The following is a 26,733-nucleotide window of genomic DNA, read 5'->3' as shown; positions in this document are numbered from 1 at the left end:
TGGATAGCTTGCAGAGGTTACAAGATATAATATCAAAGGTTAACCGTTATTGTTGAGTTGTGGTGGTGAGGTACTGATGGCACTGTGGACTCGAGCAGATGGACAGATTATGACTTGACCAAATGTTGACTCGCATGATAAGCTGCCTATGGTCACACCAGCTGGACTTCAAAGAAAATTTACAACCATTTATCCTGATTTCACTGTGCGAATTGAAAAAGAACCCAAATTAATCTCATTTCCAGAAATATTCTTTAATCTTACAGATTATGCATCTTCAGGTTTATGTTAAGTACTTTTTTAAAAAGTTCTTTTTCTTGGTTCTCAAAATGTAACCAACAGGTATGCCTTCGGAAACAACGAGTAGCCTCAGCTTTTACAACTTATATAGATGACTTGGATGAAGGCTCCAAATTTGCTAAATTTCCTGATGATGTAAAGATATGCTGTAAATTATGTAGAAGATAAAAGGAAGCTACTAAAGGATGGGATAAACGAGTGAGCAAAGATCTAGCAGATGGAATACATTATGGGAAAATGTGAAATTGGAAATATTTAAATTGCAGAGCTGTGAGCTGCAGAGGAATCTGAACGTCCATTTCTTCCCCAGCAGTCACTTGAGATGTAGGATGATTTACTTTCACCCCATTTTCTTTTGGGTCAAAGGGTAGAAAGGGCCAATATGGGTAACCCAGACTTCCATTTTATGCCTATGGTTAATAACGGAAACCATCCAATATGTCTTAAACTACTTTATCAACCTAACCTGCTACTTTTAAGGATGTGTTATCCTGCATTCCAAGGGCAAAAAGGTCCTTCAAACCTTCATCCTGTTCATAGACTGTTTCATGCAATAAGGTAGTTTTTTGAATTTTTCCGTAAGCCTCTTAGATAGGTGAAACCCCCCTTTTCTTCAAAGCCTCAGCAATATTTCCTTAGGCAATTGAAATACAGTGGATTCCAGTTAATTGGGACACATTGACACTAGTACATTTTGGCCCAATTAAACAGCTGTCCTAATTAGCTGAAGTTTATGAAAATAGTACTAAAAAACAAACTACCATTTAACTGAGTAATAAATTATGTATTTAAATAAAATACAGAACAAACGAGAATACTACCAATATTACTACAGTACTATAAAGCTGCTTATTAATAGTTATAATGGAGGAATTCATACAGTGTTCATTTATTTGACTGAATATGAACAAAATCTGCACACCCAGTGCAGATAATAGACTGCCTTCATTGCCTTCCTGCATGAAGTAGTGTCAAAACTCACTGCTTTTTAGTTTGGTGTTTTTGGCACCAAATGAACAGCATAACACAAGCATACTCAACTGCAGCTATTTAAAAACAGTTCTTATTATGTGCAGTGTATTGTCTAATGCCCATACAGGTGCATGTGACTAGCACTAGTTAGAAATTGTTGCATCCTCTAAATCTTCATTTTCATTGTAACATTCAAGATGATTGCTGATACCTTCAAATTCTTCGCAGTTCCTAACTTGTTGGAGTAGTGAAATTGCTTCATGTTAACTTCCTGCTGTTTCTCGCATCTTCAAACCCAAATGCTTGAATCCGCAGTGAACAAAATTGTTTTGAATTGTCTTATGGCTTATTTCTTGCCAACTATTAGTGACAAAAATCACTGCTTTTTGAACACAAACACATGCAACTGACGCTATATAAAAACTGATCACTAAGATGGGGGCAGTGTCTGATGGTCACACAAGTGCATGCGACTGACGCCAGTTAAAAACTGTTCAGCAACAGTTCTCCTATCCCAATTAACTGGAGTAGTGGGCCAAATAAACAAAGGAAATCTGGCTATCTTCTCAATTAGTTTTCGTTCTGTAAGTGCTGTTCCAAATAAGGGGCTGTCCTGATTAAGTGATGACCCAAATAATCAGATTCCATTGTATATCAGAGAGATAGTTGACCAGCTATGACCACGATTTTTCCATTCTCCTTAAATATGCAAATAGTATTGTTAAATCTCAGGTAGTGAATATTATAACCTTATTCAAGAAGGACAATACATTAACTATACATTAATTAGTATAACATCAGTATGGGTAAACTTAAAAGTTTGCAATTTAAGCATTAGTAAGTAATTTAAAATGCATGGCCAAAGTTGTTAGTACTTATCTTTACACCAAGTAAGTATTTAGATTCTTGATCTGTCCTTAAAACTGAGGGGTGTAAGCTTCAATACTGAAAGAGTATACTTACTTTTTCTTGTCTTGTACTTTTATGCCACTTTAATTTGTAATTGGTTTTGCCTTCATCTGTCTGCAATCACTTTGACTTTGCTTCAGTCAACTTAATTTTGAACATAATTTTGAGACCACACCTGGAGTATTGTGTGCAGTTTTGGTCTCCAAAATTGAGGAAGGACATTCTTGCTATTGAGAGAGTGCAGCGTAGGTTCACGAGGTTAATTCCCGGGATGGCGGGACTGTCATATGTTGAAAGATTGGAGCGACTGGGCTTGTATACACTGGAATTTAGAAGGATGAGGGGGGATCTGATTGAAACATATTAGATTATTAAGGGATTGGACACACTGGAGGCAGGAAGCATGTTTCCGTTGATGGGTGAGTCCAGAACCAGAGGCCACAGATTAAAAATAAGGGGTAGGCCATTTAGAATGGAGTTGAGGAAAAATTTTTTCACCCAGAGGGTGGTAGATATGTGGACTACTCTGCCCCAGAAGGCAGTGGAGGCCAAGTCTCTGGATGCTTTCAAGAAAGAGATGGATAGAGCTCTTAAAGATAGCGGAATCAAAGGTTATGGGGATAAGGCAGGAACTCGATACTGGTTGTGGATGATCAGCCATGATCACAGTGAATGGCAGTGCTGGCTCGAAGGGCCGAATGGCCTACTCCTGCACCTATTGTCTATTGTCTATAATTATTCAGATTTTTAAATAGCAACTTAAACGGTGAGGTAAATTTATCAAACAATCTTGATTTTCTTAACTGTTTATTGCCAGCTGAGATTCTTGCTATATCCTTAAATATGAGGGGTATATGCCATCTAAGGTTGGGGTTAAATTTTAGAACTAAAGTAAAAACAAGGAGAAATCATTTAGCAACTATCTTGAAATAAATTTATCAGCAAAATGAACTTAAGAGATGTTGATTAGACCAGTGGTCCCAACCACCAGGCTGCAGACCGGTGCCGGGCCGCAAAGCATGTGCTACCAGGCCGCGAGGAAATGATATGAGTCAGCTGCACCTTTCCTCATACCCTGTCACGCCCACTGTTGAACTTTAACGCATGCGAGGTCATCAGTGACCCAAGACACAAATGACCCAAGACGTGCAAAGGACCATCTTGCAAATAGTCCATGACCCATTTGTGAATGTTTCCGGTGAATCTTCCATGTCAGCGCGGGAAAAAGATCAACTCCTCGAGCTTGCAAATGACGGCGGGCTGAAAAGTATGTTTGACATAACATCTCTGCCAGCATTCTGGATCAAAGTCAAGGCTCAAAGTCCTGAGATAGCCACGAAAGCACTGAAAACGTTGCTTCCATTTCCAACATATCACTGCGAAGCGGAGTTTTCTGCAATGAATGCAACGAAAGCTAAATTGCAGAATAGACTGGACATAAGGAACCCCCTTCGAGTATCGCTGTCTCCCATCACCCCTCGATGGGACCGTCTTGTTGCAGGAAAACAAGCCCAGGGCTCCCACTGATTCAGCGATATTGGTGTGTTGCAATGATTTTATATGTTCATATGAGGAAAATATGCGCTGTGTGTTTAATATCCAAACGTTACTTAAAATGTTATGATGTTATTGACTTATAAGTGACTTATAATTCAGTGGTCCCCAACCTCCGGGCCGCGGACCGATACATTGCCGCGAAGAATGCAGCGGTACAGTGGTGGCCGGAACGCACCCAGCACATCTTTAAGAAAAAAGCAGAAATAAACAAGCTAATTGATTAGGTGCCACCCGGCACATAAATGTCGGCCCAGATCAGAGGCGATTGTCGATTGCGTTGCCTCTGATCTGGGCCGACATTTACGTGCCGGGCAGCACCTAATCAATTAGCTTGTTTATTTCGGCTTTTTTCTTAAAGATGTGCTGGGTGCATTCCGGACACTGCTGTACCGCAGCATTCTTCGCGGCAATGTATCGGTTCGCGGCCCGGAGATTGGGGACCACTGTTATAATTGACTTATCACTACATTCATGCGAGGAAAATATGAGCTGTGTGTTAAATATTAAATTTGTTAGATAAGCCCCTTTAGAAACGAAATTGAGTGTATTAGCCACTTATAAGTGACTTATAGTTGACTTATCACCTATACTGTATTCTGGTCGTGATTAACCCCCACCCCCCCCGGTCGGCCGGTCCGCAAGAATACTGTCAATATTAAACCAGTCTGTAGTGCAAAAAAGGTTGGGGATCCCTGGATTAGACTATTGAGCTCCAAATGGGCAGTGCTGTCATCAGATTGGGACACCCAACAGCAGGTATCACAAGCTGATTATTCTTTATGCTTCTAAAGAGGTTCAGATGAACACACTGTTTTCACCAACATTATATCCAGTGTACCTCAGGTATAGACATCAGTTGGCACATTGGAATCACAGAAACATAGAAAACCTACAGCACAATACAGGGCCTTCAACCCACAAAGCAATTCAGAGTTCACAGCATTCCAAAATGTATGCTGCTGAACTGAATTTCACAGCTGTGGGTGGATAATATAGCCAGAAGTTGAAGTGTGGCTCCACAGTCATTTTATACTGTGTTAACCTGTGTTTTTCTATGGTAAATTGCAAAAATGATGCTGGGCTTAAAATACTCAAAAGAAATTAATCTCATATATTGCTATCTGCAAGTTAGGTCAACGAAAAGTATTTACTGTGAGTTCACAACATTGATTCTTCTACTGGAAGTAAAATCATTCAGTATTTTTGCATTAAACTGTACATAATTACTTATTATTCTTTATATTTTACTTCTCTAGTATGGCTTTCAGAAGCAAGTATCCTCCAAAGTCTTGTGACACATTCGTGGCTTTACCTCCAGCAACAGTTGATAATCAGCTAATTTTTGGAAAAAACTCAGACAGACCTTCTGATGAAGTCCAGGAAGTTGTTTTCTTTCCTGCAGCAACCTATCAACCAGGAGACAAGGTTGAGGTGAGCAATTTCTTTACCTTCAGATTCAGTATTAAAACATGCCTACATGATTTTAATAAGTGTAGAAAAGTAAAAAAAAAGTTTAAATTTATATTACAGGATTATAAATTGTAGTTTTTAAAAATAAAGAGTCATAGATTTTAAAGATCATCAACATACCTATACCTGTATAGTAGATTTTAGACTTTACTAATTAACACCGAATTCTGTTCGGGGACAGTTATTTGGCCTCTACTGTAGTTTTACTTATAAGGGTTTTAATGCACTTTATTAGTCTTACACAAGTAAATGGTTCAATATACTTAGTATGAAAAGGCTGTGTATACTTTTAACTAAAACTAAGGAAGTGCAAGATCAAGATTTCCTGTCTGGTCTGATCACTTCATCCTAAAATTTATTTCCATATTTATTTATTTAGTGATAGGTCCTTACAGCCCTTTGAGCCACACTGCCCCAGCAACTTCTGACAAACCTGATTATCCCTTACCTAATCATGGGATAATTTATAATGACCAATTAACCTACCTGGTATGTCTTTGGACTGTGGGAGGAAACCAGAGGACCCGGAGGAAACCCACGCATTCCACAGGGAGGACGTATAGAGACTCCTTACGGAACGGCACTGGAGTTGAACTCTGACCTCCGGAACACTGCAAGCTGTATGGCGTTGTGCTAACTGCTTCGCTCCCGTGGCAGTGTCCACCTGTTCAGTTTTCAGCCTCTGCCTGTCTTGCCGTCTCTGGCTAATACCTATGGAAACCTCATCAATCTAATGATTCTGTGTAACGGTCCTGCTAAAAGGTCTCAGCCTGAAATGTCAAATGTACTCTATTTTTTCCTAGATGCTGCCTGGCCTGCTGAGTTCCTCCAGCGTTTTGTGTGTGTGTGTGTGTGTGTGTGTTGCTTGGATTTCCAGTATCTGCAGATTTTCTCGTTTGTTGTTCTGTTTAACTGTCTTCTTATAAGCTCTCTCCAGTTAGCTTGCTTTCAAGTTCAACCTCTGCTTCCACATAATGAAAGGGGTTATAGATTTCAGTTTAATTAAATGTTTGTTCAGCACCTTAAAAAAAACAACTTTAACTTGGATTTTATGGATTGATTTTGTTGGCACTTAATGCTCCAGTAAATGAAACTTCATTTCTGCATACCTGCTCACGAATGCACAAATACAGAGGTTGCTGTTAAAGGTTTACTACCAGAAGTCGAGTATGTGTCAGTGCTGAAATCTCTGTATAGAAGTATGGACTCAGGTAAAATAACCTATAATTGTTTTTGCACCTGACATAGAATCCTGTGTTGGATAAGAGGTAGCACAACTGGTTTACTCCATTAGTTTTAATGGAAGGAATGGATGTAAGATCTTCAAGTCAATCTTTGTTAAGGAAAACTGTGTGTGGATTATGTCTGTAATAATCTTTCAATCTCTAATGGGAGTTTAGACATTTTAATGCATTCAAAATGTTTAAATTGAAAATCCCTGGAAGCATAATGGTCCATTTTTGCTTGGATTATGCAGTCTTTCAGTACTTTTTTTATGTTTTCAGTTTCTAAATGCTTATAAATCACTCATAGACATTGAAGCCTAAAAATTTCTTTTCATGATAATAAAATGCAGCGTGGTCAGAAGCATGGCTTTACCCAGAGTATTGAAATACACTCAATGGCCACTGTATGAGTTTCTGGAATACTCAAACCACCCCAGATGGCACCAACAATCATTCCACAGTCAAAGTCACTTAGATCACATTTCTTTCTCCATTCTGATGTTTGGTCTGAACAACTTAAGTTATTGACCATATCTGCATGCTTTTGTGCATTGAGTTGTTACTACATAGAGTCATAGAGAAGTACGGCGCAGAAACATGCCCTTTGGCCCAAGTAATCTATGCCAAAAATCATTTAAACTGCCTACTCCCAACGATCTGCACAGGAACCATAGCCCTCCATACCCCTACTATCCATCTACACCCCTACTATTCACCTACCTATCCAAACTTCTCTTAAACATCAAAATCAAATTCACACGGACAACTTGTACTGGCAGTCTTTCCACACTCTTACGACCCTCTGAGTGAAGAATGACTGATAGATATTTGCATTAATGAGCAGGTGTAACTGGTAAAGTTGCCAGAGAATGTATGGTAAATCCCATTTTACTGAGAGCCTTACTCCTCATTGGGAATTAGGAGCAAAGATTTTCATTTTTGCTTGTACAAACCCATTTTTTTCAGCATGATAGTCCACCAAATGATATCAACGTTAGTGTAATGGCAAATATTAGCATTCGGTGTAATTTCCATATTTTTCAGTCAGTATTTTTCATACTTTTCTAATTAGTGTCTTTCACATTTATTAGTGTGGCTGTTAGACACTAGGGAACAAACCGTTTTTATATAGTGTGTCAGTTGTGTGCGCTAGTGTTATGTTATCTATTTGGGCTACATATGCTGATTCAAAAAGCAGTGTTTTAGTGAATTTTGTTTTTTAAGTTTTGATTTTATGCAGGAAAGCAATGAAGGCAGTACATTATCGGCACCAGGTGTCTGTGCTGTTTTTGTTCATTTGGAGTCAATCAAAAGAACATGGCAGTACACTAGATGAATGCCACTGACAATAACTGTTAGGAGCAAATGCAGCGTTTTATATTACTGTAGTAGTATTAGCAGTATTTTAATCTGTCTGTATTTCATTTAAATGCATAATTTGTTACTCAGCTAAATGGTAGTACGTATTTTTTTACCTTTCAACTATTTTCATGAAACTTTGCCTAGCTGGCACGGTTGCTTAATTGGGCCAAAATGTACAGGTTCCATTATATCCCAATTAACCCGAATCCATTGTAGTTGAATTGGTGGAATACATAGATCATAGAACAGTACAGCACTGCACGGACCACTCAGCTCACAATGCTGGGCTGAACTTAAAAATTACTGGTGAACGCAGCAGGCTGGGCAGCATCTATAGGAAGAGGTACGGTCGACGTTTCGAGCCGAGACCCTTTGTCAGGACTAACTGAAAGAAGAGATAGTAAGAGATTTGAAAGTGGGGGGGGGAGGGGGAGATCCAAAATGATAGGAGAAGACAGGAGGGGGAGGGATGGAGCCAAGAGCTGGACAGTTGATTGGCAAAAGGGATATGAGAGGATCATGGGAAGGGAGGCCTAGGGAGAAAGAAAGGGAGAAGGAGGAAGCCCAGAGGATGGGCAAGGAGTATAGTGAGAGGGACAGAGGGAGAAAAAGGAGAGAGAGAAAATTTATTTTTAAAAAAATATATATAAAATAATAAATAAGTGACGGATGGGGTACGAAAGGGGAGGTGGGGCATTAACGGAAGTTAGAGAAGTCAGTGTTCATGCCATCAGGTTGGAGGCTACCCAGATGGAATGTAAGGTGTTGTTCCTCCAACCTTTCTTTCTTTTTAAATCTTTTTATTGAATAAGTATACAAAAAGGTAAGCCATAAAGACACTAATACATTGTTAGAATATAATAAAATTACAGGAGATATTAATACAAAAAAAATGACACAAACAATGTAATTTAAACATAACATACTAAGGTAACATAATAGTATACTAATTTTTATACATATATATCAATAGAGAAAAGGAAAAAAAAACCCAAAAAAACCCCCACCGTGCAACTAAACTAAAAAACAAAGCAAAGCAATGGGCTAACTTGGAACCAAGCAGAGTTTAAAAAAAAACTTAAAATCACATCCTCAATCCCGACCTCCATTAAAAATAGTAAAAAAAAACAAGAAGGGTATATAAATATGGAGCAAAAAAAAGAGGAGAAAAAAAAATTACATTAAATGAAAATATTGAATAAAAGATCTCCAGGTCTGTTCAAATTTAAGTGAGGAATCATAAAGATTGCTTCTAATTTTCTCCAAATTCAAGCATAATATCGTCTGAGAAAACCAAAAAAAGGTAGTTGGAGTATTAAGCTCTTTCCAATGTTGTAAGATACATCTTTTCGCCATTAAAGTAAGAAATGCAATCATTCTACGGGCTGAAGGAGAAAGATTACTGGAAATTTTAGGTAGTCCAAAGATAGCAGTAATAGGGTGAGGAGAGATATCTATATTCAATACCTTGGAGATAATATTAAAAATGTCTGTCCAAGAAGTTTCCAGAGTAGGACAAGACCAGAACATATGAGTTAAAGAGGCTATCTGCCCCGGACATCTATCACAAAAAGGATTAATATGAGAATAAAAGCGAGCTAATTTATCTTTGGACATATGTGCTCTATGAACAACTTTAAATTGAATTAGGGAATGTTTAGCACAGATAGAGGAAGTATTGACTAATTGTAAAATCTGCCCCCAGTCATCCACGGAAATGATAGACCCCAATTCCTGTTCCCAATCTACCCTAATCTTATCAAATGGAGCTTTCCTAAGTTTCATAATAATATTATAAATCATAGCCGATGCACCTTTCTGACATGGATTAAGGTTAATTATAGTATCTAAAATGTATGTAGGAGGAAGCATTGGAAAAGAAGGAAGTATAGTACTTAGGGAATTTCTAACTTGTAGATATCTAAAAAAATGTATTCTTGATAAATTATATTTATTAGATAATTGTTCAAAAGACATAAGGGAACCATCTAAAAATAAATCCAAAAACCGTGAAATAGCCTTAATCTTCCAAATTTGAAAAGCACGATCCGTAAAAGAGGGAGGAAAAAATATGTTACCTAAAATAGGAATCGCTAGCCCAAATTGGTTAAGATCAAAAAATTTTCTGAATTGAAACCAAATACGTAAGGTATATTTAACTATCGGGTTAGATACCTGTTTGAGGCGTTTCAAATCAAAAGGAAGAGAGGAACCTAAAATAGAGCCAAGTGTACAGCCCTGAACAGATTGTAATTCCAATGCTACCCATTTAGGAATGGATAGTATATCCTGGTCAAGTAACCAAAATTTCATATGTCGAATATTAATTGCCCAATAATAAAATCTAAAGTTGGGTAATGCTAAACCTCCATCTCTCTTAGCTTTCTATAAATGTATTTTACCCAGTCTCGGGTTTTTATTTTGCCAAATAAATGAAGAAATTTTTGAGTCAACTTTATCAAAAAAAGATTTTGGAACAAAGATTGGTAATGCCTGAAATATATATAGAAATTTTGGCAAAAAAAACATCTTAACTGCATTAATACGACCAATCAAAGTTAAATATAAAGGAAACCATTTAGATGAAAGTTGAGTAATATGGTCAATTAAGGGTAAAAAGTTAATCTTAAATAAATCTTTGTATTTACAAGTAATTTTAATCCCAAGATATGAAAAATAATTATTAATCAATTTAAATGGAAAGTTATGATATAAGGGAAGTTGTTTATTAATCGGGAAAAGTTCACTCTTACTAAGATTTAATTTATAACCTGAAAAGAGACTAAATTGTGCTAATAACTCTAAAACAGCGTTCCTCCAACCTGAGTGTGGCTTCATCTTGACAGTAGGGGAGGCCGTGGATAGACATATCAGAATGGGAATGGGACGTGGAATCAAAATGTGTGGCCACTGGGAGATCCTGCTTTCTCTGGCGGACAGAGCATAGGTGTTCAGCGAAACAGTCTCCCAGCCTGCGTTGGGTCTCGCCAATATATAAAAGGCCGCGTCGGGAGCACCGGACGCAGTATATCACCCCAGCCGACTCACAGGTGAAGTGTTATCTCACCTGGAAGGACTGTCTGGGGCCCTGAGTGGTGATGAGGGAGGAAGTGTAAGGGCATGTGTAGCACTTGTTCCGCTTACAAGGATAAGTGCCGGAAGGGAGATCGGTGGGGAGGGATGCGGGGGGGGGGGGGGGAGAACGAATGGACAAGGGAGTCGCGTAGGGAGCAATCCCTGCGGAAAGCGGGGAGGGGTGGGAGGGAAAGATGTGCTTAGTGGTAGGATCCCGTTGGAGGTGGCGGAAGTTACGGAGAATAATATGTTGGACCCGGAGGCTGGTGGGGTGAAGGAACAACACCTTATATTCCATCTGGGTAGCCTCCAATCTGATGGCATGAACATTGACTTCTCTAACTTCCATTAATACCCCACCTCCCCTTCGTACCCCAACCGTTATTTATTTATTATTTTACTTATCTATTATTATATTTTTTTTCTCTCTCCTTTTTCTCCCTCTGGCCCTCTCACTATACTCTTTGCCCATCCTCTGGGCTTCCCCCCTCCCCCTTTCTTCCTCTCTGGGCTTCCCATCCCATGATCCTCTCATATCTCATATTTTTATGTGTGTTGCTTGAAATTCCAGCATCTGCAGATTTCCTCGTGTGTGCTGAACTTGATGCCTGTTTACATTTGATGGCCACTTTATGAGGTACACTTGTACATCTGAGGTACAGGAAGTACCTAATAAAGTGACCACTGAGTGTATAATAAATGTCCTCCTGTGTATCATGCATGTTACTTCATTCCTGTCGTAGGCATCCACCTATCTAACAGCCTCTTAAATCCACCGAACTGCCTGCTTCCACTCTGATCTTTGTAACCTATTCCAGGTGACTACAACTCTCAGCGTGAAAAATTTGACCCTCACATCACCTTTAAACTTCCTTCCTCTATCTTTAAACCCATGTCTACTGATGTTTAATACTTTCTCTGTGGGGAAAAGATTCTGATTGTCTATCCAATCTGTGCCTCTCATTTTTTTGAAACCCCATATCAGCTCTAATTGGTTTGGTCCCATGTGCAAAACCTTGACAATCTTCCAGTTTCCCCTTTTTCTATTGATTAATTAAGCATCAAAATGCTTAATTTGAAAATACTGTCCAAGTGTTGTCTATGATGTCATGCAATTTGGGGAATCCTGTGAACCAAGCAAATGGCTGTGCCTGCCCTGGCTACTCCTGTAGTATGAAGATAAATCAATCTTCTCTCCATGAGTATGGCATTCTGGCAAATTTTGCAATGTGATATTGAGAAATAACGTGTCAGATGCTACAGTGATCAGCAATAGAAGCCTGGAATAACTCTAAAGCTTGGAAGACACCTATCCAGGTACATCTATGCATTTGAAGTCATACATCTCAGTGAAAACAAACTTGCTGACTCTAAAGATAATCAGCTATCCACTTTCTGCATTAAGATAATGTTTTCTTTATTTTTCAGTGTACATACATACAGGTTGATCAGGTTGCAAAGACGCATGCAGTTGTTCTGAGCCGTCCGTCTTGGCTATGGGGGGCTGAAATGGGAGCCAATGAACATGGAGTATGTATCGGCAATGAGGCAGTCTGGGGAAAAGAAGAACAAAATGACAAAGAAGCTCTTTTGGGCATGGATTTAGTGAGGTTTGAATTACTTTACTACAAGTTGAATAATTCTTTGTGGGAAAGGTACTTTATGTACTTACTTTAATGTTTTCCTGTTGTTACAGTTTTTTTCACATTTGTTCCTTTATCTGACAGCAAGGACTAAACTATTCATCCATCTTGCCTCTATTGAGCTTTCTAAGTCCACAGTATGTGATACTGTTGCTTACTCCAGAGTATACTGATCTATCTCTAAAGTAGTTGGTAATTAGGCAATATTTTCTTAAGAACCACCCAACTTAAAGTTTCTAAAGCTGAACCACAAAGCCAGAGATGCTTACTTCCACCTTAATCTCCTGCAGTGGCTGCAGCCAAGTTTCTAATTGCTACATGCCTTTTTGAGTGTAATACTGGGTTTAATCTTGGTGGAGGTGATGATTGACCTTGAGCTTGATTGAAATTGACCCTAAGAAACTTGTAATATTGATTCTATTTAATATTTAAAACAGAATCAATTATTGATTTAGATATGCTTTTGGAACAGCTTTCATCAATTTTGATAAATGCAGTCTTGCAAATTACTGCTCATTTCTGACCATCCTTTCCTGTCCAAAGACTTAGAAACATAGAAAACCTACAGGTCCTTCGGCCCACAAAGCTGTGCCGAACATGTCCCTACCTTACAACTACCTATGCTTTATCCATAGCCCTCTATTTTTCTAAGCTCCATGTAGCCATCCAGGAGTCTCTTAAAAGACCCTATCATTTCTGCCTCCACCACTGCCGCCGGCAGCCCATTCCATGCACTTACCACTCTCTGCGTAAAAAACTTACTCCTGATATCTCCTCTGTACCTACTTCCAAGCACCTTAAAATTGTGCCCTCTTGCGCTAGCCATTTCAGCCCTGGGAAAAAGCCTCTGACTATCCACACGATCGATGCCTCTTATCATCTTATACACCTCTAGCAGGTCACCTCTCATCCTCCATCGCTCCAAGGAGAAATGGCCGAGTTCAGTCAATCTATTCTCATAAGGCATGCTCCCCAATCCAGGGAACATCCTTGTAAATCCCCTCTGCACCCTTTCTATGGTTTCCACTTGAAACATGTTGATGCCTCCCAAATCTATGCCAATCATTTTTGGAATTCAATACTTGAATCCTTCCAATTTCCACCTCTGTCCACCAAAGCGACCCCTTCCAAAATCACAAATGACTTCCTGTATGCTGAAAGATAGTTGAAATTAATTGACAAAAATTGTCAGATCTTCTAGTATCATTTTGGAAATTTATAGCATTGTCTTTTTGATCCTACTAGGGTAAAACTTTATTTCAGAAAGGGACATACTGAAGAAAGTAGTAACAAGACGATTTATCAAAGACTTAAAGAAAATAAATCCAATATAACATTACCCCCACATGATATTCATGCGTATGATTATAACATTTAAAAATGTGTCATTGTTATTTCTGAATGGACAATGGACACTCGAACACTACCTCAGTACTGTTTTCTTCTTGCACTATTTAATATTTTTAGATATACTTGTTATTGTAATTTATAGTTTTTATTATCATGTGCTGTACTGCAATGTACTGCTGCTGCAAAATAACAAATTTCATGACATATGCCAGATTCTGGTTCTATTTGTTTAGTTATTAACTGAACTAATTGTATTTATTTGTACCACAAGTTGCTTGAACTTGAAATAATACCTGGTCAATGATAATCTGTAGGTCAACTTGTTAACATGTAGGCTGGTTTGGTCATTAGAAGCACAATTCCTTTTGGAAGTACTTATTTGTGGATTATGTACATTTTTGTAGACTTGGACTTGAACGTTCTGAAACAGCAGAGGAGGCAGTCGATATTCTTACTGATCTGCTAGAGAAATATGGACAGGGTGGAAACTGCATGGAAGATGAAGTTACGTTTACGTATTACAACAGCTTTCTAATTGCTGACAAAAAGGAAGCATGGGTATTAGAGACGGTTGGTAAATACTGGGCAGCAGAAAGAGTTTCAGGTATATAAAGATTACACATCAGTCTTAAAGTCGATAATTTTGTTTGCCTTTTTAAATAAAACTGAACTGGTAACAGTTGTTGAATTATATTCAGACACAGCTGATCTTTTTAGACAATATTTCAGGGGATTTAATTTACTGTATGTACACTAGAACTTTTGAAATAAAATGGCTTTGTTAAACTTTAGGGATAAGCAGACGCCAGAAGTGTTTAAAAAAAGGGATCTAGTTAAAATCGATATCTGTACCCAGCTGGAAGCCCAAGAAGAGTTTATTCAGAAATGTTTAGATAGTTAATATTCATGCTGTAGTGGACTAAACAAATTTGGCACAAGAGTTCGCTGTCAAGGCCTCACGTTATATGTACTGTATAATCTTCCTTATAATGTCTCAATATAGCAGCTACTTTATTTTTAATTAACACAATTACTCTTTTTTGCTTCTGTCCAGCTTTCCCTAGTTGTTTTAATTATCACTATTTCATTGTAGCTATTCCTTCAATCCAGGTCTTCTCACTTTCCAGACATTGTGATGAATGTCATTCTCGGTCAAGGAGTTCAACCTGTGAATTTCTGAAACGAGAAAATCTGCAGTTGCTGGAAATCCAAGCAACACACACAAATTGCTGGAGGAACTCAGCAGGCCAGCCAGCATCCATGGAAAAAAGTGCAGTTGACATTTCGGGCCGAGACCCTTTGGCAGGACTGGAGAAAAAAAGATGAGGGGTAGATTTAAGAGGTGGGGGAGGGGAGGTGATAGGTGAAACCTGAAGGGGGAGGGATGAAGTAAAGAGCTGGGCAAAGTTGATTGGTGAAAGAGATACAGGGCTGGAGAAGGGGGAGTCTGACAGAAGAGAACAGAAGGCCATGGAAGTAAAAAAAGGAGCACCAGAGGGAGGCGATGGGAGGGCAAGGAGATAAGTAAGAGATAGAAAAGGGGATGGGGAATGGTGAAGGAGGTGTGGGGGGCATTACCAGAAGTTCAAGAAATCGATGTTGGAGATTGCCTTGGTAGTGGGATCCCACCACCAAGCCCATCTTTTCCTCCCCCACTTTCTGCTTTCCACAGAGATCACTCCCTACATGACTCCCTTGTCCATTCACCCCTCCCCAATGATTTCCCTCCTGGCACTTATCCTTGCAAGTGGAATAAGTGCTATACCTGCCCCTACACCTACTCCATCACTACCATTCAGAGCCCCAAACAGTCCTTCCAAGTGAGGTGACACTTCACCAGTGAGTCTATTGGGGCCATATACTGTGTCCGGTGCTCCCGGTGCAGCCTCCTGTATAATAGTGAGACCTGACATAGATTGGGAGACCATTTTTCCAAGCACCTACGCTCCATCTGCCAAAAGAAGCAGGATCTCCCAGTGGCCACCCACTTTAATTCCACTTCCCATTCCAGGATGTCAATCCATAGCCTCCTGGACTGTCGTGATGAGGCCACACTTAGGTTGGAGGAACAGCACCTTATATTCTATTTGGGTAACCTCCAACCCGATGGCACGAACATCGATTTCTTGAACTTCCAGTAATTCACTTCCCCCTCACCATTCCCCATCCCCTTTTCCCTCTCTTCACCTTATCTCCTTGCCTGCCCATCGCCTCCCTCTGGTGCTCCTCCCCCCTTTTTGTTCTTCTATGACCTTCAGTTCTCTCCTATCAGACTCCTCCTCCAGCCCTGTATCTCTTTCACCAATCAATTCCCCAGCTCTACACTTCATCCCTCCCCTCCTGGTTTTACCTATCACCTTGTGTTTCTCTCTCCCCTACCCCACCTTTCTCCAGTCCTGCTGAAGGGTCTCAGCCGGAAATGTCAACTGTGCTTTTTTCCATGGATGCGGCCTGGCCTGCTGAGTTCCTCCAGCATTTCATGTGTGTTACTGTGAATTTCTGATGTCTCTATTCTTATACTGAACCTTGTTGTTATTATCCAATCTTTTTTTAATAATAGGCTCAAGGGCAAGAGTGAAAATGGGGATTGGAGGAAGTAATGAGCTAGGCATTTCAGATTAAGTATGTGCAGACCATTGAAGCATAATGTTCAAAGATGTCCTTAAAATTTATGACTTTGGTGTGATGATCGAAATCCTTAAATGTGGACCAAGGACTATTTAAGTAATGGGAGGTAGGAATTTGAGGAAAGGTCATTTAGTAATTGGTTAAGGAAATTGAAGCAGAAGTATTTCTGTCCCCTTTGTTTTCTACTACCCAAAATAGCTTTCAATTAAAGGATCTTTTCCTGATACCTTTGCAATCTATTGTCCTTCAGTCGTGTGCACTTTTTATGGATTATTGAATAGGAAATACTCCACCTCCCATCCCCAACCCCTTCCTGCTGCTAGTTGTAATTCATAGATGTGTTAGTTGGTCTAGTAATTTCACATTTTGAATATTTTCAGTGCTTTAGATCCTATGTTATTGAGTGCAATGGAGTGAAATGTGGTAGAGAATATCTCTATTCGGTTTTCTACTGCTGCACAGAAAATCCCCAAAAGCAGTGAAAGCCATTATTCCAAACTTGCAGATATTGTTGATGTTATGTGATGTTTTTATTGTGATTACTCTGTCAAGTCATTATTGTGAAATAATCAACTGAACCTTCCATATACTGTATTTACTTAGCTGTTGACTTTTGTAAAATGATTAATAACTTTAATAATTTACAGTAAATAATGGTTAAATAGAAAAATATGATGGTCTTCCATTTCTCTATGTTCAGAGGGGGTACGGAATATTTCCAATCAGCTTTCCATAACAACGAAGATCAATAAAGAACACCCAGAACTGAGAGATCATGCAAAGAATCGAGGCTGGTGGGATGGTAAAATGAAGTTCGACTTTGCTGCTGTGTATTCCTATCAGGGCTCTGCTAAGGAATTGGATGATCGATATTGCGCTGGCCTCCGTCTTCTGAATAAGCATAAAGGTAATTAAAAACGATGAACTTTGAAATGTTTCTTACATACAGATTAATTAATTCTCTCAACAATCTCTCTTTAAATGTTATTAAAGAAACATAGATTTTCATAGGAAACGTAGACTGTTTCCAGTTAAAGAAATTCATGAACCTTTTATACAGTATAAATACAGAAATGTAAACAAATTAGTTTGTCTTAGTGAGAAGAGCTGATTTTCATTGTTGAGGATGAGTATTCTACCTTATAAATTATACACCAGTTTTTTTTAATGATGTTTGCAAGACATTTGCTTTTTCAGAAGGGACTAGTTTTCACAGATCCATATGCTATCTTGTAATATTAGTAGAATACTAAGAATAGTATGAGAGACTAAAATCTTTCAACAGTAAACACAGGACAATAGGTTTTTATGATTATTCAGGAGTGTATTTCACACTTCAGTTAGGAAATTATTTCTGATTTATGAGAGAGTCTTTAAGGAACTTATTGTCAGAGCCAATTAATTAAAAATTATAATAACTGATAATGATAGATGGATGTAAACAGATGTGCTTTGAAAGAAGACACAAGAAACTGCAGAATCTGAAGCAACAAACAAAATGTTGAGGAACTTGGTATTTCAGGCAGCATCTTTGGAGGAAAATGGACAGTCAATGTTGTGGGTCAAGACATTTCAGGCAAAAGATGGCAAGTGCAAGGTGGATTCAAGTGAGGAGAAGTAATAGATGGAGCCTTGCCTCTTCCCTTCCTTCACCCCTTTACCCTCCCTTCTGTCTTTCAGCCCAAATGAAAGGTCTAGACCCAAAACATCTCTACAGATGCTGCCTGACTTGCATTTTTCCAGTATTTTCTCTGTGGTACTTTTAAGTTGCATTAAGATATAATTGAACTATAGCATGTGAGGTAAGACAGACTCAGTAAAATAATTGGTGTTACCGTGGTTATGACTCTGAGGTTACTTTAGTTTTTGACAATACGAAAGTGGTTTTAGAAATTATGTAACTCTGGCTTCGGCTAGCAGCTTAATATAGGGGATGATAGTCCCCCCCCGACCTGGCCAAACTTAAGAAATCTCGTCTGGGTGGATGCTGCATGATGTGTCCCCTGTTACAAATCAGTACCACAAAATAACAAACGGTACACAAAAGGCGATTAAATGATTGAGCGTTAGAATCCTTAATTTGACTAGATGGTTAGTAAAGAAAACAAAAAAAGAAAAAGGGCCTATTCTCATGAAACAGTCTAATGCACAATGTTGGAGCTCACTGATAAGGTCGTTCGTCCAGCATCGACCTCCTCCGATGGTTACTGACCTTCAGACCCTCACTCCAAGTCCACTCCATCTGGCGGCCTACCAACTCTCTCCATTTGCGTTTTCTCTCCTCATCTCTCCCCGGCAAAAGACCGCGAATTCCCGGCTCCCAGACACACAAGAAAGAACAACATCCTGCTCATTGGCTAACATGTCCCGTTATCTCTAGTCATAACCCAAACATTGCTGCTACAGAGAAACCATTACCTTAGCAGTGGAACATCACAGAGAAGCTATTACATTAGCAGTGAAACCTTACAGCACATTACAATTATATTTACAATACATGTTGTTTGCAGAGCAAAGCAATAATCAGCTCTAAGAAAGAGAGGTTAATATAACAGATCTGTAAAAATTTCATAATGTTTTAGATAATCATATAAAATATCTTGTGAGTTTTTATTGCATCATTATGCTCTCATCTTTGAGTGAAAAGTTGTGAGATTGAGTTTTAGATCACTTAACTGGAATCATGAAACATCTAACCCCTTCCGTCAGTCAGTTGTCAGACCTGTGGAAAGCGTCAACTGTTTCTGATTTTCACAGGGGGTACACAAGTCCAAGGATAGTTTTTGCCTTTGTTATTACCTTTATTTTTTAGTTTGAAAGATTAGTTTACATTATGATCTTGTTTATAATAGGAAATATTAGAGTTGAAACAATGATGGAAATTCTCCGGGACAAAGAGAGTGGTATTAACATGGAAGGTGGCTTCACGACAACAGGAAGCATGGCCTCCATTCTTCCAACGGACACTAATCTTCACTGCATTCATTTTTTTACAGCAACTCCTTACCCTGAGAGGTAAAGCAAAACACGCCTCTTCAATTGTTCACATATTTCATTTTATCTTGATACTTTCCTGATCATTAGCTTACAATATCTTACAATATTCAGATTAAAATCATTTATAATGGAAGTGTAATAAAGAAGTTTCAAATCTGTACAACCTATCAGAGTACAAAATAAATTGAAATAAAACATGTCATTGGATAGAGAGCAAAGAAAGCAAGGCTTACGATGAATAATTTCAAAATGCCAATGAATAAAAATTGAAGAAGAAAGGCAGACAGTTAATAGTACTGAAGAGAGAGGGAAGATAATGTGAAATCCTAATAAATAAATTGTGAATGAGCCAGCGATAGAGACTGAGAGTAGAGTTGAACAAGCCTGTGATGAAACAAAGGTGAGGCCAATGGGTAAGGTAGACCATAAATCCATAATATATAGGGGCAGAATTCGGCCATTTGGCTGATCAAGTCTGCTGCACCATTTCATAATGGCTGATCCAAGTTTCCTCTCAGCCCCAATTTTCTGCCTTCTCCCTGTATCCCTTCATGCCCTGACCAATCAAGAATCTATCAACCTCTACCTTAAATATACATAAAGACTTAGCCACCACAGCTCCTGTGGCAAAGAATTCCACAGATTCACCACTCTCTGACTAAAGAAATTCCTCCTCATTTCTGTTCTAAAAGGACATCCCTGTATTCTGGGGCTGTGTCCTCTGGTCTTAAGCTCTCCCACTATAGGAAACACCCTCTCCACATCCATTCCATCAAAGCCTTTCACCATTTGATAGATTTCAACAAGGTCATGCCTCATCCTTCGGAATGCTAGTGAATACAGGCCCAGAACCATCAGATGCTCTTCATATAACAAGCCATTCAATCCTGGAATCATTTTCATGAACCTCCTTTGAACCCTCTCTAGTTTCAACACATCCTTTCTAAGGGGCCCAAAACTGCTCACAATACTTCTTCCTCACCACAGACTCAATCTACAAATTAACCTTTAGCTAATCCTGTACAAGGACTCCCAAGTTCCTTTGCGCCTCAGTTTTTGTATTTTCTCTCCATTTAGAAAATAGTCAACCATTTCATTTCTTCTACCAAAGTGCATGACCATACACTTCCTGACACTGTATTCCATTTGCCATTTCCTTGCCTATTCTCCTAATCTGTCCAAGTCCTCTGTAGCCCCTCTGCTTCCTAACTGGTCCTCCAGCTATCTTCATATCATCTGCAAACTTTGCAACAGAACCACCAATTACATCATCCAAATCTTCAACATATAATGTAAAAAGAATCAGTCTGAACACAGACCCTTGTGGAACACCACTAGTCACCAGCAGCCAACCAGAAAAAGCTCCCTTTATTTCCACTCTTGGACTCCTGCCAGTTAGCCACTGCTTTATCCATGCTAGAATCTTTACTGTAATGCCATGGGCTCATAGCTTGTTCAGCAGCCTCATGTGGCACCTTGTCAAAGGCCTTCTGTAAATCAAAGTACACAATATCAACTGATTCTTCATTATCTATCGTGCTTGCTATTTCTTCAAATAATTCCAACAGGTTTGACAGGCAAGGTTTTCCTTGAGGAAACCATGCTGACTATGGCCTATTTTATCATGTGCCTCCGTCCACCCTGAGTGCTCATCCTTAATAATTGACTCCAACATCTTCCCAACCACTGAAGTTAGACTAACTGACCTACAGTTTCCTTTCTTCTGCCTCTCTCCCTTCTTGAAGAGTGGGGTGACACTTGCAATTTTCCATTCTACTGGAACCATTCCAAAATCTAATGCTAGTTCTGAGAATCCAATTATTATTAAAAGTAGTAAAGTGCATCTGTAGAGCTGTACACATAATGTTCCCAATAAACGGAAGCAAAATGAAACAGATTGAGAAAAAATTTTGCAGGCATTACTACTGAAAAATCAAGTGTCAATTAAACGTTTGAGACTATCCTATATTTAGAAAAGATAGAAAAGGAAAAATGGGTGGATGGTTCATGATACTCATGAGATGTAACATAATCAGTGTAGAAAAACAGTGGAAAAGAGATGGAAGAAATATGCAGACAAATTTGATGAAATGAGTGGAAAAAATACTCATAATGGGGGATCTTGGCTATCCCAATATCATTGGCACCAAAGAAATATATAATTAAGAAAAGGAAATAATTTCCTACAATATGTATCGGACTTACTTCCAGCCAAACATTTATACACAAATGAAGAATTTGCAGTGAATCCAGTAGTGGGGTATGATCTGAAGCACACAGGAGTGGGAGAACATCCAGGAAATAGTGACCATGGTGTAACATGCTTTGAGCTGATTCTGGGTAAGGACATTTATGAAAAAAAGCAGGTTAATAAATTTTAGAAAAGCTGATTTTGAGATACCGAGAAGATGAAATGAGTTACAATTTTGGCAAACAATAGTTAACAATACAAATTGTAATCGACAAAGTGTAGGAAAATATATTCATTCTACTAAATAGAGACATAATGGATACTGAGGATAAGAAGAGACCTTTGTTAAGTATAAATACTACAGAAGAGTCTGTGATAAGGAGAATACAAAGGAATTGAGAGAAATACGTCGTCAAACCAATAATTTCATAGTTTCTGTTTGCTTTCCTGGGCAAGTAATCAAGAAACATGAAACAAAATTGTGAAATATGGTATTTTACATACACATCAATGGAAATAGCAAGTTTGGGATAGGAGTAAGGAAATCATTGGATGGACTTGGCAATATCACAGCAATAGCAGAGAAATGCAGAAATATTATATCATCATTTTACTTTGATATTTTCCAGGAAAATAGAACAGATGGACAGACGTTGAATGATGAGTTCAAAGTAAACTTATTATCAAAGTACACATGTTATATGTCACCATATATAATGATGAGATTCATTTTCTTGTGAACATCCACAGTAACTACAAGGAACACAATAGAAACAACAAGAGACCACACCCAAGAGGACTGACAAACAACCAATGTGCAAAAGACAGCCAATTGTGCAAATAGAAAAAGAAATAAAAATAAGAATTATAAATAAATAAGTAAGCAATAAATATCAAGAACATGAGGTGAAGTGGTTGTGGGAATAGTTCTGTGATAGGGTGAGTGAAGTTATTCCCTCTGGTTCAGGAGCTTAATGGTTGGGTAAGTGCACTTAATATAGAAAAGGGGGATATATTAAATCCTAAGAAGATAAAAACACTTGGATTTATTGTATCCAAGCATTTTAAAAGTATCTGAAGAGATAAATAGGCATTATTACACACATTTAAAAGCTGTTGTGTCTGAGACTGGCAGATAGCCAAGACAATACCTGTACTTAATATGGGGTACAGAATATCCATATGAGAAAGATCAAAGTGAATGATCAGTAGTTCTGTGCAAGGCCTCTTATCCTTTTCTCTGTTTTGTTTGTTTAATCTTATGTTATGTGCAAGCCTGTAGCATTTGCTTGGTTCAGCTCTGACAGACAGGAATCCCTCCTACTCTGCTGAGCTGACTAGGCTAGCTGACTGTAGTAAGATTATGTTTTACTGCTTCAATCCCATGATGCTGACTGTCAAGTTGCTAAGTTTTTCAGGGCAGGTGGTGTGTCTCAGTCTTAAATTCATAATATATTTCAGCCTACACCATTAATAAATGAACAGTAAGAACTTAATGGTCATTGTCTTGGTGTCTCAAAGTCAGTATTCTCAATATTGGTGGCTTGTTTTGTCAAGTTGCCTGTAGTTTCTGTATTACAGAAATCCATTGCTCACAGAAATCCATGGATAACATTTTCTCAGTAACCACCAGGTGTCATTGGAGTTGCATCTCTTTCTCAATGCTCACATAGTTAAGATGGAAACCCCAACCATGAAAGATTATATATTTTGTTGAAAACTGCTTATAAGTCATGATTTAGTTTCATTAAGCAACTTAATATTTTTATTGTTAAAATGAAATAGTAATGTTTGCAAGTAGTTGGTATTTACAAAACATGTTGGTCTGTCTTTTCTTAGGTCTGTTTTCAAACCATTTATCTTTGTTCAAAATATGAGGCAGTTTTTACTGACAAGTTCACCTTCATTTGGTCCCGATGATCCAGTAAAAAAGAAACCCCGGTTCCAGAGTAAACCAGACAGAAGACATGCCCTCTATAAAAAGCATGAAGTGGCAGCTGCATTCATGGAGACCAAAAAGGTATTTAAAATCTGTTAATTAGGACTGTCAGTTACTTGCCATAAATGTGTGTGATTAACACAGTAGCAAACTTTTCTTTTAATATTTTTATCATGTTAAATACATATATTGCTATGGTTTGACAAAAACCTTACAGTAGCTTTCACCTGGCATTGTGCCTTAGCTCCCAGCACTCTGTCAATTCCCATTTTTATGCCCTGAAGGGAGAGTAGGTGGAAGGAAAAATAGGAGAAGGAGTGAAAAAGAAGAGGGAATGAACAAGCAAAATACTGTTACACTCAGGCTGTTTCACAACAGTTGTAGGTTGTACTTTAAGGGTTCAATTGATATTGAGACAGCCAGAGAGGGTGTTATATAAATGGGGGAAGCCATTGCACTTGCATTTGATACTTGGAAATGTCAGAAGCATAGCCTGGTGAGGTGTCTCATTGGACATTTTCATGTCCAGCCCCACAGTGTCAGATGCTCCAAACACTATTCCTTCTCCTTGTTGATCAGCACTATGAGTCCTCTTTTTAAATGATTTTGAAATCCTTCCTACCACTGAGTACATCTTCAAGAGGTGGTGCCTTTTCCATCATTAAAGACCCTCACCATCTGGGACGTCCTTTTTTTGTTACCACTATCAGGGAGGAGGTACAGGAGTTTGAAGACCCACACTCAACTTTTTAAGAAGGGCCTCTGCCACGATATTTCTGAATGGTCCATTAACCCGTGAACTCGATATCATTATTCATCTTTTGCATGATTTATTCATGTTTGTAACAAAATAATTTTTATGTCTTGCATAAAATAACAAATTTCATGATATATGTCACTGACAATAAACCTGGCTCTGATTCTCCAGGCTAAAGCTTCTAAGATGCTTGAAGATATAAAAGCACTGGAAAAGAAGCAGCTTGAAACAGTGGAGGATGTCCTTCAGCATGGAATACCAGATACGACAAAAGTTGTTCATCTCTTTTCTGATTGTGTAACTGAGGAAATATCAATTTACAATTTGTAATTATCCAATCCAACTGGATACTTCTGTGGTGATATTTCTGTTTTTAAGATACATTGCTGCAAAAAGTGACGATGAAGGGGCATCTAACTTTCAAACTGACTGATCCAATACTAACTTATACGGGCTGAGCACCCCTTATCCAAAATGCTTGGGGTGGGAAGTGTTTTGGATTTTGGAATATTTGCATCGAAATAATAAGATAGCTTGGGATGAGAACCAAATCCAACACAATATCTATTTACATTACATTTACAGTATATATAATGCACGAAGGTCTGGCTATGCTGACGGCTAAAAACAAACTGGTGCCAACAGGGTCCCACTCAGGGTACTTCAGATCACTTCTCGGAACTGTCTGTGGCGCACAGAGACCTGCACTTCACCTGGGAACCTTCCCAGCACCTTGTAGACTTTTCTATTTGTGGTGTTTTGATAGCGCTCAACAAAGTTTTGGATTTGGAATTTCAGAAAAGGGGTGCTCAACCTGATATAAATATATACTGGATAAAAATTTTAAAAATAGTATATTTTGCAATATTTTTTATTAAAGCCACACTATTATAATTTCACTAATGCCACCATCATGCAAAATTTGCCATGACAGTAATCTGAATAAATATAATGATTTTCTCTACTTGGATCAGGTCACAAGCATATGTCTCCTAGATCCAATGAGTTGTAAAAATGCTATTCCCTTCTCTCCATTCCTCCATCTCTGCCACATCTGTTCTCAGGATGAAGCTGTCCATTCTAAAACATCTGAGATATCCTTTTTTTTCAAAGGACGGGTTTCCCTTCCACCATTATTGAAACTGCCCTCACCTGCATCTTCTCCATCCCTTCATCCTATAGTCATTTTTTATAACGACGATACGGTTCCCATTGTCCTATTCTACCACCCCATGAGCATCAATATCCAGCATATTATTCCATAGGGATCTCTTTCTGTATGATTCTGTTGTCCACTAATCCCTCCCCACTGATCTTCCTCCAGGCATTTATCCCTGCAAGCTTGACAAGTGCTATACCTTCCCCAACATATTCTCACTCACCACCATTCAGGGCCCCAAAAATTCCTTTCAAGTGAGGCAACACTTCACCTGCAATTTAGTTAGGGTCATCTGTTGTATCCAGTGCTGCTGGTGCAGCCTCTTCAACATAGTGAGACCCAGCACAGACTGGGGGAGCGTTTTGTTGAGCACCTTCGCTCTGCTGCTGTAAAAAAAAAGGCAGGATCTCCCGGTTCCATTCCCATTCTGATGTGTCTGTCCATGGTCTTCTGCAAGGATGAGGACAAGCTCAAGTTGGAGGAGCAACGCCTCATATTCCATCTCGGTAGCCTCTACTCATTGATTTCTCAAACTTCCAGTTCTTTCTCCCCCTTTATCATTCTTTCTTTTATAATTTCTCATTCTGGTTACCCTCTCACTCCTGTTCTCACCTGTCCATCACCTCCCTTTGGTCCCTCTTCTCTTTCTTCAATGGTCTATTCTCCTCTCATATTGGATTCCTTCTTCTTTAGCCCTTTACGTTTTTCATCTATCCCTTCCTAGCATCTTACTTCATGCCTCCCTCCCCCACCCATTCCCCCTCACCCCTTACCTGTTTGCCCGATCACCTGCCAGCTTGTACTCCTTCGCCCCTCAACCTTTCTTATTCTGCCTTCTTACCCCTTCCTTTCCAGACCAGATGAAGGGTCTTGTCCCGAAACACCAACTGTCTGTTACCCTCTATAGATACTGCCTGATGTGCTGACTTCATCCTGCATTTTGTGTGTGTTTCTCAAGGTTTTCCGGCATCTTGTGTGTACAGAATGTCACCTAGAGCAATCTTACATCTAAAGAATCTCTCAACAGTTTCTTCAAAGACGTTGGTTACTGCCCTACATTGGTTGCTGTCCTAATGGCCGAGAAAGCTGAACCACCTTTAACACTATTCTTTAGATGTAAGTAAGCTCACTTCCAATGTTTTCTGTTCCCATTAAGTCATGGCACCAGAGTGGCATAGCAATCTTTACAGATGTACTG

At 38.8% G+C, this 26,733-nt stretch overlaps 1 protein-coding gene across 1 annotated transcript in view; it reads left to right on the top strand.

The window, feature by feature from the left end:
* Window positions 1-25,275, top strand: part of scrn3 (secernin 3) — a 28,008-nt gene extending 2,733 nt beyond the window's left edge. Inside the window, exons 2-8 of the mRNA XM_072261845.1 lie at window positions 4,995-5,169; window positions 12,300-12,481; window positions 14,269-14,468; window positions 17,193-17,399; window positions 19,345-19,507; window positions 23,520-23,700; window positions 24,548-25,275. Coding sequence (XP_072117946.1) covers window positions 4,996-5,169; window positions 12,300-12,481; window positions 14,269-14,468; window positions 17,193-17,399; window positions 19,345-19,507; window positions 23,520-23,700; window positions 24,548-24,706 — 1,266 coding nt within the window. The 5' untranslated portion in view covers window position 4,995 and the 3' untranslated portion in view covers window positions 24,707-25,275. The remainder of the gene's footprint in view (window positions 1-4,994; window positions 5,170-12,299; window positions 12,482-14,268; window positions 14,469-17,192; window positions 17,400-19,344; window positions 19,508-23,519; window positions 23,701-24,547) is intronic.
* Window positions 25,276-26,733: the final 1,458 nt, after the last annotated feature.

Source organism: Mobula birostris, chromosome 6 (assembly GCF_030028105.1).
Source record: "Mobula birostris isolate sMobBir1 chromosome 6, sMobBir1.hap1, whole genome shotgun sequence".
Classification (NCBI taxonomy): domain Eukaryota; kingdom Metazoa; phylum Chordata; class Chondrichthyes; order Myliobatiformes; family Myliobatidae; genus Mobula; species Mobula birostris.
The sequence above is the reverse complement of the archived record's forward strand: the minus strand, read 5'-3'. Positions and strand labels throughout refer to the sequence as shown.